This window comes from Tenrec ecaudatus, chromosome 6 (genome assembly GCF_050624435.1).
Source record: "Tenrec ecaudatus isolate mTenEca1 chromosome 6, mTenEca1.hap1, whole genome shotgun sequence".
Classification (NCBI taxonomy): Eukaryota; Metazoa; Chordata; class Mammalia; order Afrosoricida; family Tenrecidae; genus Tenrec; species Tenrec ecaudatus.
The window spans coordinates 109,167,545-109,183,993 of record NC_134535.1 but is presented as its reverse complement, the minus strand read 5'-3'; the positions used below and the strand labels follow the sequence as shown (position 1 = coordinate 109,183,993).

Here is a 16,449-nt window from a genome sequence, read left to right as displayed (position 1 = left end):
AAATGAAGGGTTTCTCTGTCTACAAATGGACTATAGATAAGGGGAACTTAATTTCTTATTCTTCTGGCTATAAGATTAATGCAACCTCTCATTTAATAAGTCTCTTACCAGCTGTCTGGACCGTAACTGCTATAAACAAACTGGAGTAGAAATAGAACAGGACTCTCAACAGTCAAAAGGACCGTTAAAACTCCACATACTAAAGCTCATGCACTTTACACAGAACATTCCCATATATCATATTCATATTATGATATATAAAATTTTGAAAACATCTCATTCTAATATTTATCATTATCTGATTATCTGGACCAAAGTGGATTAAATGCAGCAAATAAAAGCTGGGAGAGAGACAGACTACTTCTAGAAGCAAGCACATTAAAAGCAGCAAGATCAGTCACTGGCTCTCTAAGATTCACAAAAGCATAACTTGCAGGCAAAACAACTTGGAATCATTTAGCAGGAAGGCAAACAATTCTGCTTATCTCACTAACCCATAAAGGTGAAGTATTAAATGTACATATGTATATATGTGTGTGTATATACAAATATCATGTGTTTAGAAGTAAATTAAGTTAGCGTGCTTAAGAATTTAACAAAGGAGTAAGGAACAAGTGGCCACTCACGTGTAGTGTAGCATGTCATTTTGCTAAATGAACGGTAAAAATCGATCTTCCTCGAAGAGCTACATGCCTACTATCATCAGCAACTCACTACTAGCTGGTTGGTTCTTCAATATGCCAGCTCTTACATGTGCCAACCCCTAGGCAAAGTATTTTAAAACTTCATTTTATCATCTTTCCTATAATCCTATTGTCTACATATGTCGGGTGAGAAAGCTGAGATTAAACCTCAGTTTTTGGACTCTGAGCAAAAAACCTGATGAACTGCTTTCCTTGTTAGTTCTCGTTGGAACACTCAGTTAAAAGTTTGTTTACTCGACTGAGTAAGTTGATAGGTGCTCTTCCATTGGAAAGCAGTGTCCTAAAGAGTGCCTCGAGCACCAACTAGGTCCATGCGTAGATGTTAGTTCCAGGAAGCACAGAAGACAGTAGAGCTGGAAAGCCTTAATGCAAATATGTGCCCTGTGCTACCTGGATGGGCACTTCCTGCTTACTCTGACCTAAACCAAATACATACACAACAAACAAAGTTACAGGCAAGTGTTCACAAATAGGTAGCGTGAAAAATCACCAGAATACAATAGTGTACTTTTCAAAAAATTATCAGAACTCAATAGAAGCATACTTTTTCCCCCGGATCCTGGATGCTTCCTCCCCGCCAACTGCCATGATCCGAATTCTACCTTGCAGGACTGGATAGGGCAGAGGTTGTACACTGGTGTATATAGGAGCTGGAGGCACAGGGAATCCAGGGTGAATGATACCTTCAGGACCAGGGGTGTGAGGGGCGATACTGGGAGAGTAGAGAGTGAGTGGGTTGGAAAGGGGGAGCCGATTACAGGGATCTGCATGTGACCTCCTCCCTGGGGGACGGACAGCGGAGAAGGGGGTGAGGGGAGACTCCGGATAGGGCAAGATATGACAAAATAATGATCTGTGGATTATCAGGGGCTCATGAAGGAGGGGGGAGCAGGGAGGGAGGGGGGAAAAAGGAGGACCTGGTGCAAAGGCCTTAAGTGGAGAGCAAATGCTTTGAAAATGATTAGGGCAAAGAATGTACGGGTGTGCTTTATACAACTGATGTATGTATATGTATGGATTGTGATAAGAGTTGTATGAGCCCCTAATAAAATGTTTTTTTAAAAGTTTTTAAAGAAAAGAAAAAATATTATTTGTACCTCTTCTCGCTTTTCCTCCAAAATTTGTGTTTGTGTTGTCTGCACTATATGCAATCATTTTATGTTTTAAATTGGTTTTTCCAAATTATTAATAATGGAACTGAAAATTATTTCAGAAGTTTCACCGGGCACAGAAACGAAATCTAAAATTCTAATTTTTATTCCAGTTTCTGTATCAAAAAATCTAAGAAAGGTTGGAAATAACTTTAAATCCTTATGATTAGATGTCTCAGAATGTATGGATATAAAATTATTTTTTTCTAGATTTTTGTTTAATTCTGAAAATGCATATGAGGAAAGCACATTACACACAATTGCCTCAGATTTTGTTCTAGCACAGGCAGATTTTTGGTTGAATAACTTTTTGACAACTTGTGGTGTACAGTCCACAGATCTGAAGGAAGGATTGTGATTAATAGCATGAAAAGACATAAGTCCTTCTGCTAATGCTAGTATCTTTTCTCCATCTCCATAAGTTGTTTTCCGAAAACAATTCCTGTATTTTGGAGGAAGATGCAGCAATATTTAAATATCTTTTATGTTTCTGTGCCTCCAAGTGCTTTGAAATATCATTCTTCCCGCCATGCGAAATAGAAAATTCACCACTACATTTCTCACATTTTACCAAGTAATCGCTTCTGGTTTTTTTAATAAAAGGAAATTCACTTCTTTCAAAAAAAGAAGTGTACTTTTAAAAAAATTAAATAGGATTTTTATTAGAAGATATAGTAATAGTTTAAGAAAGAAAGTCCTCTGTGTATTACTTCTAGAGACCAAACAAGAGCAAACTTCCTAGAAATAAATCTTCAAGTTGAAATCTTACTATGATTATTGTGTAATATTACCCCTATTTCTAAGAGTATCACAATTTACCAAAAGAACCTGCATTATATTTAAAATCTTTTGTTTTAGATCACATAGTTCATAGGTATACCTTTCATTCAAATAAAACTTTTACCTCTATTTCTCATCTATTATACTACACACTACTCAACTTATATTTTAATGCTTTTCTGAAAAAATAACATTATTTTTAATAAATCCTACTTGACTAACTCATTAAATAAAAGATATTGGATGAATAATTTCCCTTTTCTCAAGAAAAAAATAAGCCCTACATAATTCATTCAGGATAGTTTTACAAGAGATAAAAATGAAAATGAAAAAATCTCTCTATATAAAGTTGTATATATAGCTCTGTGGCAATGACAACACCCGATGTTAAAGATGATGATTAAGTCAAAGCATATATCTAAACACATGTACTGATAAATGTTCATACATCCGAGTTTCAAATGTCCCCCCCTCCTCCCCCAAGCAAAAGCCAGACTAATGGCAGGTGACTAAGAAAGCACTTACAAAATAATTCCACATTTTATATTTTTCACGTACCCAGGAAAAGTAGTTCCATAATCCCAAGTAACTGCTACTGTGAGGTTAGACAGCACAGTTATGCTACGAGTTCAGTTTGGACAAAAGTGCAATAGTTTAAACTAGTTTCCCACAGCTTTGGTGTTAGTTTCATGAATAGTATCTAACAATATGTTAATGTACCCAAAATTTAAACGGTGTTTAGAGGAAAATTGGAAAGCATAAACTTTATTCAAACTAAATCCAAAATAATCTTCACTGATCTTTTTATTCCCCCTTTATTTACTGTGACTCTCAAAAGTTCTTGGTACAGACAGTAAAGTCACAGACAGTAAAGCTCCATATGTAAACAAAATCTCATTATACCAAACGCCACACCAACCCAAGTTCTTCTGTTGGTGAGAACTCTAAAACAGTAATTGGGCTATAAAAACTCACAATCTTCAAGAGAAAGACTGGCAAGGAAAAAGGGAGCCAATCTTCCCGTGGAGCACGGAAAAAATTAAGTGGATGCACACACCTTCACTCTGACCCCCTTTCTCCTCCACGCCTTTGGGTTTCTCTATATTTGGTTTCAGTGGCTGATGTGGCTGTTTAGGTGTGTTTTGTGATGAGATGCTTTCTTGTTGTTGGCAAGCCTGCAACCAGGTGTGATAGCTGAACGGTAACAGCTGCTTGATAAGGTAAATCAAACTTCTGTGTACAGATAATGTCTCGTCACTCTGCTTAGTTCAACTTTGCTCTCTCCAGCCTGGTCTAAAAGGCAAGTAAGTGCACTTATGGATCTCAAGAACCAATCTCTCAAAAAGAAATAAATCTCTTTTATAAAATATATCCTTTTTATAGATATTTACTATAACGGGGTTTTCACTTTTTCTTGTTTTCAAATGTGAGTGTAAAATGGAACGTGTTCAGGTAACACTCTAAATGCTCACAGCTCCCAAATCAGACATAACAAAAACTACAGAACTAAAACAACTTACATGACGTATAAAACCATGCATGAATTAGATAAATCGAAAAAAAGATCATGAGCCTCATGAGTGCTACTCAAATAAAAGAACATCCAGCTGTGCATCATGAGGACAAAACAAAAAAGTTGGCCACATCTGTTAAAAGCTTAAACTTAAATACCAATAGTAAAACTAAAAGCAGCTCTCAATACAAGAATAAGCTCTCAACAGGTTCAGAAACATACCCGCCTTCTACAGAACCTATGAGGTGATCCTCCCTTAGCAATGAAGTTTATATGAAATAAAAAGAGAAAAATCATCCAAAAGCTGCAACTACTCATTTTCCCACTCAGCAAATACAGTTAAACGTATACTAATAAATACCTATCTTAGCATATTGAATAACATGATTTGTGTTAATCTGCAAAAACCTCAATTCTGAGCATTTCTCGTTCCTAAGAGACTGGCCAGTGATTAAAAACAATCTTAGCAAATAAATACATGTTAATATACTAAAAAATTAGCTTTAATATAATAAAATACAACTGAAATAATATCTCCTTAAAAGGGACCATTTCACTTTCTAAATAACAACTTTAATAAGATAAACATTATTTCAACATCCAAAGGATATTTCTAAGTACAATAGTTTAACAACAAAAAAATTGCTAGAGGCTAAAACAAAAAAAGTTACTGAATATTCTGTTATCAAGAGTAACTTATAAATTATGCTGACACTGTAAGTACTTGTATACTTTGAAAATGCACTGGAATGGTTTGAGAGAAAATTGCACAGTTACCGATGACTAAAAACAGCTTATGAAAAGAAGTTCTAGAAACGCACTTGAGAGGAAGACGACAGTCCTAGTAATAGGAAAGATGAAAGCGTGTCAAGTAAATCTTACCCTTTGTTCCAACGCTGACTGAGTCTGTTGTCTTAAAAGACCTTTAAACGGCCCCCCTTCTTTTCCAGCACTACCACTTCCCATTCCTACAGGACATCAGTAGATAAATAACAACCAAAGAAACAACAACTATAGGAACAGAAAAACTTAGTTGTAATCATCTTTAAATACATTATGTATATTAAAATGATCCAAACATTTAAAGCTATATGGTTGGCAACTAAAACCTGTGCTACTCTGGTGTGCTGTTTTCTTTAGAAACAAGATATTCAATTGACCAAAGGTTGTTTTAGACTTGCAACAACTTTAATTAAAAGAAAAACTATATTAAGGCAATTAATTTGGATATGTTGTTTAATTTTTTAAAGTTAGTCTACTAATAGAAAATAATCAAGACCATTAGAGTAACTATTTTTAAAATACTAAACACTTTTTAGACATTGAAAGAAGAGAAATAATAAATGTTTATCTAAAAATAAGTTCAGATGGAAAAGCATTAGTGGTAGTCATCTATAATATTCCAAAATTCTCTAAAGAACATGAATTTGGGGGCAATTTTAAAAGGCAAACCTATTTTCCCTTTCCTAAATATAGTATCATGACATAAAAGTATTACTATTTATGTTCCCATGTAAAAATAAAAGTATTCAAGAACTAAAAATCAAAAACATGTAATAGACACATCACAAATGTACAGTTATGGATGAAAGAATTGTATTTCCCAATCTCTTAGATGTATTTTTTAAAGCTTAATTTTTAATTTCCTTTCCTATCTAATTTTATTCTTTTGATAATACCAACTATGGTCAAAGGATTATAGAAAGCAGACAACAGGTGAGAAGCCGGGGGCTTTAGAGACTATAGTTAATGGTTCCATTTCACACTTTTCAAAACTAAAGATACATAATGTCAGATTCATTACAAAGATTTAAAATGAATTAGTTTTACATTTTTAGCTGTTCTCGGATAAGGAAACAAAGGTTAGTATGTGTATAGTCCCATTATATGTCCTTTAGAAAGAACATTTTCTTTTTCTTTTATAAACCATGATTTTTAAGAGATTATACAATACTAAGCATAGAAATGAAACTACAATCTTTATATGAAGCATTTGAAAGCCACAAAATAAAATATAAATTCTAACGATAAATTAAATATCAGAACACTTTGATAATATAGGCAATGGACAGAAAAAAATTAATAAGGAGAGAATAGCATCAAAATGAGACTTAAACTGATTCAAACAGAATAATTTCCTGATAAAATTATATGGTTTGGCAACATGATGGTACGGATTCAATGTGAATGGAATTGGTGTGAAGGGAAAGAAGGTAAAGTATCTAAAACAGAAATGCTAATAATGAGAACCCAAGTGTTACTGAAGTTAGCTAGATATCTGTACACATAATTTTTGTAAATTAACAAAATAATCTGAGCAGACTATTCATAATTAGGCATATCATCCTCAATATGTCCTAACTGGTTAACTGACTGCCAGTAAAGAAAATCACAGAAGTGTATCCTGTGTAAAATACCCCAGCATTTCTTACAATATAACAGAGATGACTGATTTTCAAAGGTGATTTAAAATACAGGCATTAAAAAGCTGATATAATTTGGTCCTACCAGAAGCAGCCAGGAACAGCTCTTCACTGAAAGAAACACTTTTCCTCAGCACTTGGCTGACAGGACTACAGTGAGGGGTAAGGCTAGATTCCGAGAGGAGAAGACAGGACTTTTTAAGATGAAAGGAACCACAAGAGAGAGGGGGGTAGGTGGGGCACAGGTAACTCCTAGGACCCTGTGAGTAAGATGCTGCGGAGGAAAGTAGCAGAGAAAAGATGCAGATTCAGAAGATGGTCAGAAAATGCTGAATAAGGAAAGCAATGGTGAAGTAAAACATAACAATAAAATAAATTTTCACATGTATATACAAATTACACCAGTATATGAAAATTCACTAGGTAAAACCATTCTATCCAACATAATATTAAAAAAAAAGAAAGCTTAGGTTAAAACATAGAATAAAGCCTTTATAAATTTTGTATTCACTAAGCAATTTTAAATCATTTAGCTTAGGATTTTAGGTCATATCAGTCACTTCTCACTGATTTCTTTAAAATATTTAAATCACCTATATTTTTTTCCCCTAGCACAAGGTTAAAATGTTAAAATTTCTAAAGCCAGAAACTTGTTAATCTGGATGTCTCAAATATAAACATTTATCTGAAGTGACAGTATAATATAGCACTTCAAATGTTGTTAATTAAAAGATTTTATTTATGGGAATTTGAATTGAATAGAAACACATGATCACATTAGGTAGACAACTGCTTTATTAATCTTCATAAAAGAAAAACTAATTTCTTCCTGTTCAGCTTTAGACAGATGCTTTAACATTCCTTTATTAATCTTAATAAAACTAATTTCCTTCCGCTCAATTTTAGATTTGTATTTTAATACTATCCGTTTTCCTCTAAAAATTTTACTAGTCAGACCTGAGCTCAGCACTGTTGTCATATACATGATTGAGAACACTGAGAATTAAATAACCTCAAACACTGCATGTATGTAAAAGCCTCATTTAAAAAGTAAAACTATCTGGAGTCAGGTAACAATTAAAATGTCCAAAACTAGCACTTTAAATTCTATTCCTATTAGTTGAGTCTTTATGGGGGGGGGGGGCGTTGAAAATAGTCTCACAGAATGTCAAAAACTTAAAATTTACAGATGTAAATCAGTAAATGAAGTTTAAAATGAGACCTACTACAAAACGAGGTCACAACTTTAGCTATAAAAAATATAAATCTTCCAGACTAAACTCTATTATCTCTATTTTTGACTGTCAGTTGACTTGTAATAAGTCACATAACTAACTTACTTGAGCTTGTTTTTGCATACAGGTATAAATAAGGAATAGAACAATAAAATATATGCCAAATGATAGCTTTAGAAATCTTAAAACCACACTAATGTGGACATTTTGATCTCTACAAGAAAAAGGAATGCTTCTCAAAGACAATTTACAGACTCGTGATAAAGGGACTAAAATTTATAAATATACTACTCTGCAGCAAAAACTCCCAAATAAAATTAATTCACTTATTTTGAGGCAGTTTATACAGGCAAATAATGCCTCATCTACAAATAAATTTTTAAAAACTAGAAATTCAGATACTTGGATATACAAAAAGTTTCCACTAATAATGTAATTAACTATTATAGAAAGTTAAGGAAAAAAGTTTTCCTTCATCACTCTGGCAATCTTCTTTAGGCTTGGAGGTCTGAGTGAATTAAAACACAGGGGAAAAATCAGAAATACAACTGCAGTACAGAAAAATAAAACAATATAGCATATGAAAAAGTGAAAGAGCAGATAAGCCCTGATAATATGTGTTATGATCTATTCTTCCAATGCTATTCTAAGTCTTTTGGTCGTTGTTGATCGTTATGAATTTTAAGTCCAGGGTCTGATACTCTATTTGGAGGCTAACGGGAAACTGCACGGTCATTTAAATGGTTCAGTTTTCTGGTTATATATATAAAGGTAAGGAGCCATACTCCAAAGTGCCTATTAACAAAGAATAAAATATTTCAAAGATGCTATTCCTAAGCGTGTAACATATGAAAATAGAGCTATTACTTTCAAAGAAGTATTAATAAATTATTCCCTTTATATTTAATATTATTAAAACAGAATTTAAATATACACACATTTAAAATATCTTCTATTTTAAAAGTGTTACTGGCTTCAGAGTTTTTTAAATTGTTTTAAAATATTCTAAGGTCATTTTATGCTTCTTTTCTAAACACAAAAATAAGGTTATTAAATATGATAGATTTAAAATAAAACAAATAACAACTCTAAAAAGTGACAATTGTGGTGAAATTGTCAAATAAAAATACTATTTATAAAAATGACACTGTTAATTTTTAAGTTTTTAAATTTTCCTTTAATATAATAATTTAAGTAAGTAAATTTTAAATGTGAAGGGACTAATTTCAGTTTTCAATAATTATTAAATTAGAAAATATTCCTAAAAGCCCAGAGTGATTTCATTAAAATATAAAAAGGGGCAAAAAGTTATACACTTTTATGGAGTGGTGAATATTTAAGATTAAGTAAAAATATTATTTTGCAACCTTCTGAGTACGACTGACAAAAACAAAGATTTTAAATACCAAAAAAAAGTGTCAGACATATAACCATATCAGTTCTGAAGATTTATTCCCAGCAATATCTTAGAATTAAATTCTGAAACAGGCAGAAGTAATGAATTCAAAAAGTTTATACTCCATGAGGAATTTGCCTGCAAACTACTGGTATTATTTCAAATGCTTTAAAATAACGTTATTCCCCTTAACTTTTGAGCATGAGATGAAAAATGCCTACCCAGAAAATCTACTTTGGGACCTACTATGCAGCTCTCCAAATAAGACGATTTCTGGGCTATAGAAAGTGCTCCTACTTTAGTTGGAGTAAATGAAAATCCTTTAACTTAAACAGGAGGAAAAGTTTGGATGAAAAGCGAATAAAAACAGAAACAAATCTGAAAAAAAAAGTGAAGGAAACAAAGGTGGGTGGAAGTGCCTTACCAGTTTTGGGTGTCAAACTCAAATCTGTGTCAGAAGAAGAGGACTGTCGACTGTAGGACTTGGAAGGTGAAAAGGAATAAGTTTGGTTTTTCAGAGGGGTTGAGGGTCCTGATGAGTGCGTATTGGGGTTGGGATCTTCATTGAAGGGAATCCTGCCAGAAGAAGGTGGAGAAATATTAAGTAATCATGTGCCAAAGGGCTTGACAGATGGCAGCATGATCCAAGCACCAGGAAGGTTCTGGGGCAGGGCCAGCAGTCATTTCGTAGGTGTGGAGCTGGGAATTAGGCCAAAGCAACCAATTGCTGCATAACAGTTCATCATTCTCCAGAGAAAGATTTTCTGCATTGAAACAGTTAATAAGCCATGTAAAAAGCAAAAAAGCATGAAATGATAGACTCAAAGGGTAAAAAATAGAACTAAAAAAAATGACCAAAAATATTTTCAAATTAACAAATTTTTTAAGTTACCAAAGAAAAGATGACCGCAAATGGTATGTGTAAATATTCACAACTCTTTCTTATATTTACACACACATAGATATCTTCAAAAGAAAAAAAATAGTTTCCTTATCCTATAAGCATCAAGAGTGCCACAGCTAAAAACACAGCAGGGAGGAAGAGGAAAGTCGCTAACATGGAAACATCACACTTTATGCAGAAAAATTGCTTACCTGTTTTCCAATAGCTCTCTTCCACAACATAAAATGGAATCCTATTATAACAGGTTTGGGACTTAAAGAAAACAATCTTTTTCATCTCATAGCCGATCATCAAATGTACTTCTAAGAAGTACACATACACAATATAGGAAAAGGTTTTAGAGTATCTGTGGAAGAGGCTTTGGGAGTCAGAATACCTTCACTGCCACATAGAGCCTCTGAGGTGGCTAGATACAGGAGTTCTTTCACTGCAGCTAGGTTTCGAGTGTGAAAAGGAGGAAGCAAAGGCTTGTGGTACCTGCCTACGCTACCTGCCTGCCTGCCTCTCCCCAGCTCTGGAGTCTGAGCAGTCTCGTACCAGTGTAGATGAGAGTGGGAACAGACACAGAGAAGTTCTGAGTAAGTCGAGAGCCAGTAGCAGTGTGAATTGGGCTGTTGTGAGTCGAGCGGCATCCATGGCTTGGAGGATGAACCAGCGGAGACCTGAGGGAATTTGTGGTCAAAGTGGAAGAAAAGAAAACAATACATACAACAGATAGCAAAGTTATGCTAAAATAATTTTAGGGAGTTTTAGTTAGGGGAAAGAATTTATCTTTTTAATCTCTAGCATGCAAAAGACAAGTTGAAATTTTTAAAATAGCTAAATGTTAATGTGCTAAGATAATTACACTTCTAAAGGATTTGATTAATAAATTGGGGCTACAAATAAAGAAAAGTAGCAAGCAGTCAGTGGAATTAGGCAAGAAAAAAGTAGGATCTGGATGTCATTTCATAATGCTGCAAACAACAAGCAATGCTACAGCTTCCTCTGTAAGAGTATGGAGAGAAAACAATCATGAGTTTTGGAAAGTCAGAAATAAAGTTTTCATATGACCTTTAAAATTGAGACATACCTGTCTATCAGAATTTTAACTAAGAGAACTTCCTAGATGTAACCTTAAAACGGGAATACATAAAAGGTTGGGGACTAGGGGTGGAGTGGGGGGCTGGGTAAACTTGGCAGAAAAGGAAATGAGATGAACTGAACGGCAAGAGGTAGGCATGTCCATTCCAGGATGTCAGCACACCAAGTAGATGACTGAGAACCAGGTTATGCAGGGAGCAAAGGAGAGCAAGGGGACCCTGCTTTCAAGACACATTAATACAAAGAGAAAATTATTTTTTCTACTTCAAACACCGAAGAAATTAAGCTACCTTCTGAATTAAAATATTCTAAGATACCTGCAATAGACCACCGTCTGTGTGCATAGATGCATAATTAGATAAGGACATAAATATTATATTTTTATCTAAACATTTAATATTTTCTGGAAGAAATGCTGCTGAAAGGGCAAAATAACAATGGATAGGAGGAAAGGGACTGCTATATACATAAGAATCTTGAACTTTAGATTAACAAATAATTTCACTGAGTTAAGCCTTCACATATGAATGGGGTGGGGGAGAGAATTATAAGTGAATATACTCTAAAAATATTTATATCTATTTTTCCACAAAACAAATTAAAAATAAGCCAAAAGCTCTACTTTTTCTGCCCCTCCCCCCCCCAATTGATTATAGGATGGCTGCCCTGTGAACAAAGATTCAACATGAGCTATCATTGATTGGCCCTAATGGTTTCTCATAGGGTCTACTGACTACAGAAATATTACTGATTCCACAATAAAATGTTTCTGCTTTGGGTACTAGTATAAATTTAAAATGTGTTCAATACAACAAATAAAAGTGAGATACCTTATTGGAAACTTATGCAAACAACTAAGGGAGGTTTCATTTTGTTTTATATCTAAATGACCACTGAACCCTATAAAAATCTAAGAATCAGTATCATAGGAAGTTATGGCTAACCACGCTTACAAGGATTTTCTTTATCTTAATTAAAGAAGCAATAAAGCATATTTAACAATCACTGTATACCATCAAGATTGTTCAGCTTAAAAGTACTAACAAACATATATACTAATATATATTTCACTATCAAAATTAAACTTAAGAAGTTGAATAAAATGCACCTAATAAGATGTTTAGATTGACACTTCATTAAATCTAAATATACTAGAGCATCATCATAATGTATTTCTAAGGTTCTAATTCTGCCAATTACTTTGCACAAAAGGTTAATTTACAATAACATCCTGATTCGTTAATCCTAAATCCATTAAGATAGAAACATAACCCAAACTACTTTTTATCAAATTCTACCTAGAACCAACAATGTTGTTTGATAACTTAAATATCAGAATAGTTATAATCAGCTGAATCTCAAAATATAATCCTAGTAAAGGTTTTTAAACAGTGCCTGAATTGATTCATTAGCAAAATTACAAAGTCCATTGAAATAAAGCAGGGTTTTGCTGTGGTTATTTTTACATAACAGGACTTAAATAGTAAGCTGGGTTTCAGAACATCTTAAAGAAGTAACTTAAATTTGCCACAGTGAGGTCAATGTTTGACAATTTAAGGCACATGGTTACAATAACTTAGAAAAGGAGAAAACTTAATCTCAGAAGATTTACATTACTGTAACTCTTCCTGACTACATGCAAACATAGTTCCCAGTTTTCCAGATCTCATTGTAACATAACAAAGCTTTCTTTTTCCATGCAGTAATTCGGTAAAAAGAGAAGACCTTTAGACAGTACAGCCATAAAAGCCAAACCTCTTAAGGCAATGCTTATAAAGTTGGAGGACAGAAGAATATAGGCCTTTTATTAAATTTGTTGAGAAAAAAAATCTGCAATTTGACTTCACCTGTGGTTATCAGGTAGCTCCTCTCTCACTTGTATATGTTTTAAATGTGCTATAAAGCAAATTCGCTTATCAGTCAATTTCATGTAGAACATTTTTCCACTAGTTGATGTATTTCCAAGTTAAATTAGGCAATATATATATATAATACTGTGCTGTCTCTTGTGACTACAAATTAATCCAAATGATTAAGGGAGAGCAGGCAGGAAATGACTAATGGACAAAGCTTAAGATAAAGAGGAAAGCCATTAAGGAGATTCTGACTGCTTTACACTTACTATCTATGACCACTGCTGAACTTGGAAACAATTTAGATTTCCTGGTTAAAATGATGACTCCCGACAGTCTATCCAAGGACTCAGCCTGTCTGGTACACAAATCTTTGCTAGAACACAGCCACACCCTATCATTGAGAATGTCTACAGCTGTTTTCATTACACGGAATTACCAAAGATTATTTATCTTCACAGAAAGAGCTTGTCACCCCTTAGAAGAATCTTTACATCAATGGTCCTCAAGGGAAGACAACCTAGAGTTTGGAGTTAGAAAAAGCCTTCAATGTGCAGAATTGTCCCTATCTGTACAGTCTCTACAGCACAACTGCAGAAGCTCTTTTTCAAACATCTCCTCTGAATGGTACTGCCACCATTGAAAATTTCTGTCCTAGTACTATAAGCAGATAATAGCACAAGGGTCAAATCAGTTAACAGATAAAATGTGTTCTGCTGGATCACCTTTCTTTTTTTATTATTATTACTCTAAATGCCTTTGGACTAGGGCCAGCAAACACCTGTATTTGGAAATTAAGTTTCACTGGTACATAGCAACGTATTCATTTATAAATTGATAAGTTGTCTACGGCTGCATTCACACTGTAAAACTGACCTGGGTAGTCGAGACAAGAGACCACATGGCCCACACTTAGAATATTTATTACCTGGCCCTTTACAGAAAAGCTTGCCAACCTCCACTTTAGGCAGTTCCCAATAACCATTATTACTTCATTATGCCCAATTTTTGTCTTTATATAAACTGCCTGATCTCTGTACACATTTGAGTTTTAGAATTCTGCACAAGTCAATGTTTCCAACTTTCTGAACTATGTTGCCAAACGTAAGCTTAAGAAATAATCAGATAGAGGGTTTTAGACATTCCTCAGAAAATAAAATTCCGCACAATGCATCAATAACTCACTTTATGTCTTAGAGTACAGTGTAAAATTTTCAAATTAAGAATGTAAATATATTTGAATTTTTGAAATATTTTAAAACATTACATTTGGCAATGATCGATGTCAAGAAAAACCACCACGGGGGAGAAGATTTATATGTTGGACAACCCTACTAAAATGTTCCAACTCAACTGAACATGTAGAACAATTCATTGATTCATACTTACTCCTTCATTTCTTTGGATGGGGAATTGCATGCAGGAGGGAATGCTGCAGGGCTACTGAGTTTATCCAGAGTGCATGCTGTTCCTATGGCTCGGACCACTAACCCAGACTCGCCTTCAAGGTCAAAACACTGTAAGTACCCAACCACTGCATTTCCTCTCATTTCAAGTACTTTCAGGCCAATCTTCCTCTGTAATTCACCTACAAGAAAGGAAGAAAATGTGTTCTGCTTCATCATATGTCAACATTATGTGCTGATAAAGCTGGAAAGAAATGCAATTAAGAAACAATAAACAGTAAAAGGACCCCAAGAGCTTAACTGGGGTCCAGCTACATTTTATACATGTAGCATTAAGATTTGTTCATTCATACACTCACACTTATCAAGTAAATTTATGCTGGGTACAAAGAACTGAATCAAAAAGATAAAGCCCTATACAACACACGGGGGTGAAGCCTAATATAAACCATGCACTTCTGCCAATAATATACCAATATTGGCCCATCAATTATATCAGTATACCCTGCAAATGCAAGATGTTACTAACAGGGGCAACCGTGTACAGGGTGTAAAGGAATACTGTATTTGTTTTCTTCACAATTTCACTGTAAACTAATAACTGCTCTAAAAATGAGGTCTTTTTAAAAGAAAGAATTAAAAAAATAGCTCTGTACCTAACAAGAATTTACATACTGGCAAGAAAAACAGACACCAAAGAAGTGAATGAACATGACTATATGCATGTACAGAATATATAACCAAAAATAAGTATAATATGTGCCTTACTATACATAGCTTTTGGTTTTTGCTATTGTTGCTTGGTGACATTCTGTTACTTTTCCACTCAGCAAGTCCCCACACGACAGAGCACACCTGTTCCAGTCTAGAGACAGAGATCAGCATAAAGTTGACTATGACAGATGAAGTTAGGTGAAAAATGCAACACCTTATTATCTGCCCTCCCTTTAGACCTATTTTAAAGTTGTGTAAGTTCTTAATATTTTCTGCTTTCTTTTCAATTGAGGTTCTTCTGTTTTGTTTTCTTATTCTTATTGGACTTTTTTTTGTTGTTGGCATTCTGAATGGTTTTCTGTATATGAAATATAGGACGGGTGAGTCTATAGAGATAGTAACCGTATTAATAACTGCCTAGAGATGTGGTCCTCATGGCATAGGGGAGACCTGGTGGCATCGCAGTTATGTATTGGGCTGAACTCTGCAAAGTCTATAGTTCCAAATCATTAGCTGCTCCTCAGGAGACAGGGTTTTCAATTCATTTTCTGCCTGAAAAGGTCACTGAGGCAGCATCGACTCAATGGTAGTGAGTTTGGTTTTTCAGGTTTTTTGAAGGACATGACAAGGGAGGATGAGGGGAAATGGGGAGTAAATTACAATAAGAAAAAATGTTCTGAAATTTATTGTGGTGATGAATGCACAATTCTTAATATGACAGAATTGTTGAACTGTATGAGAATTATATGCCAATATAAGTATTAAAATACATATTTTGTTTCATGTGGATTTCATAAGTATTCACGATAAGACTGAAGGAGATTCATTGAGCTGACTTTTTAACTATTCTCCATTAGACTGTGGAAAACATTTAAATTGTTTACATGTTTTTGCTATATAATTAAGATAATATTATTTTGATTGTCTTTGTTCTGATTGGTTGCTGATTCATGCTGTTAAAATGGCATGAACATTTCTATAGGACGTGATACACTGACCAATTACATCCTAACAGGCTTGTAACCATTTCACAAAGTCACCGACACATTTATGACAGATCTCAATATAAGCTCATTAGCATTAGGTGGATATTTTTTACTCATTTAGAAGATAAAAAATAGGATCACGATGTTTACTGTATCTGGATTTTTTCAATATTATCAAAGGTGTATCCTCAAATTTTCATTATATTTCATTTCCTATGATCTGTCCGCTTACATACAGTGCTCATCTACCATACCCACCCCCCAAAAAAGCCAATGCATAGCATCTATCAAGTTATTTCCA

The 16,449-nt window shown here is 34.1% G+C and overlaps 1 protein-coding gene across 11 annotated transcripts in view; it reads right to left on the bottom strand.

Annotated features, from left to right (window-relative positions):
• Positions 1-16,449, bottom strand: part of C2CD5 (C2 calcium dependent domain containing 5) — a 99,740-nt gene that overhangs the window by 66,861 nt on the left and 16,430 nt on the right. For 5 of the 11 annotated variants that reach the window (XM_075552001.1, XM_075551998.1, XM_075551997.1 and 2 more), the window contains 3 exons: positions 14,432-14,630; positions 9,627-9,778; positions 5,031-5,116 (listed from right to left, as the gene is read on the bottom strand). In XM_075552001.1, coding sequence (XP_075408116.1) covers positions 5,031-5,116; positions 9,627-9,778; positions 14,432-14,630 — 437 coding nt within the window. Of the gene's footprint in view, positions 1-5,030; positions 5,117-9,626; positions 9,779-10,643; positions 10,782-14,431; positions 14,631-16,449 lie in introns of those variants that run through there. The other 6 variants (XM_075552002.1, XM_075552003.1, XM_075552004.1 and 3 more) reach the window with 3 other exon arrangements.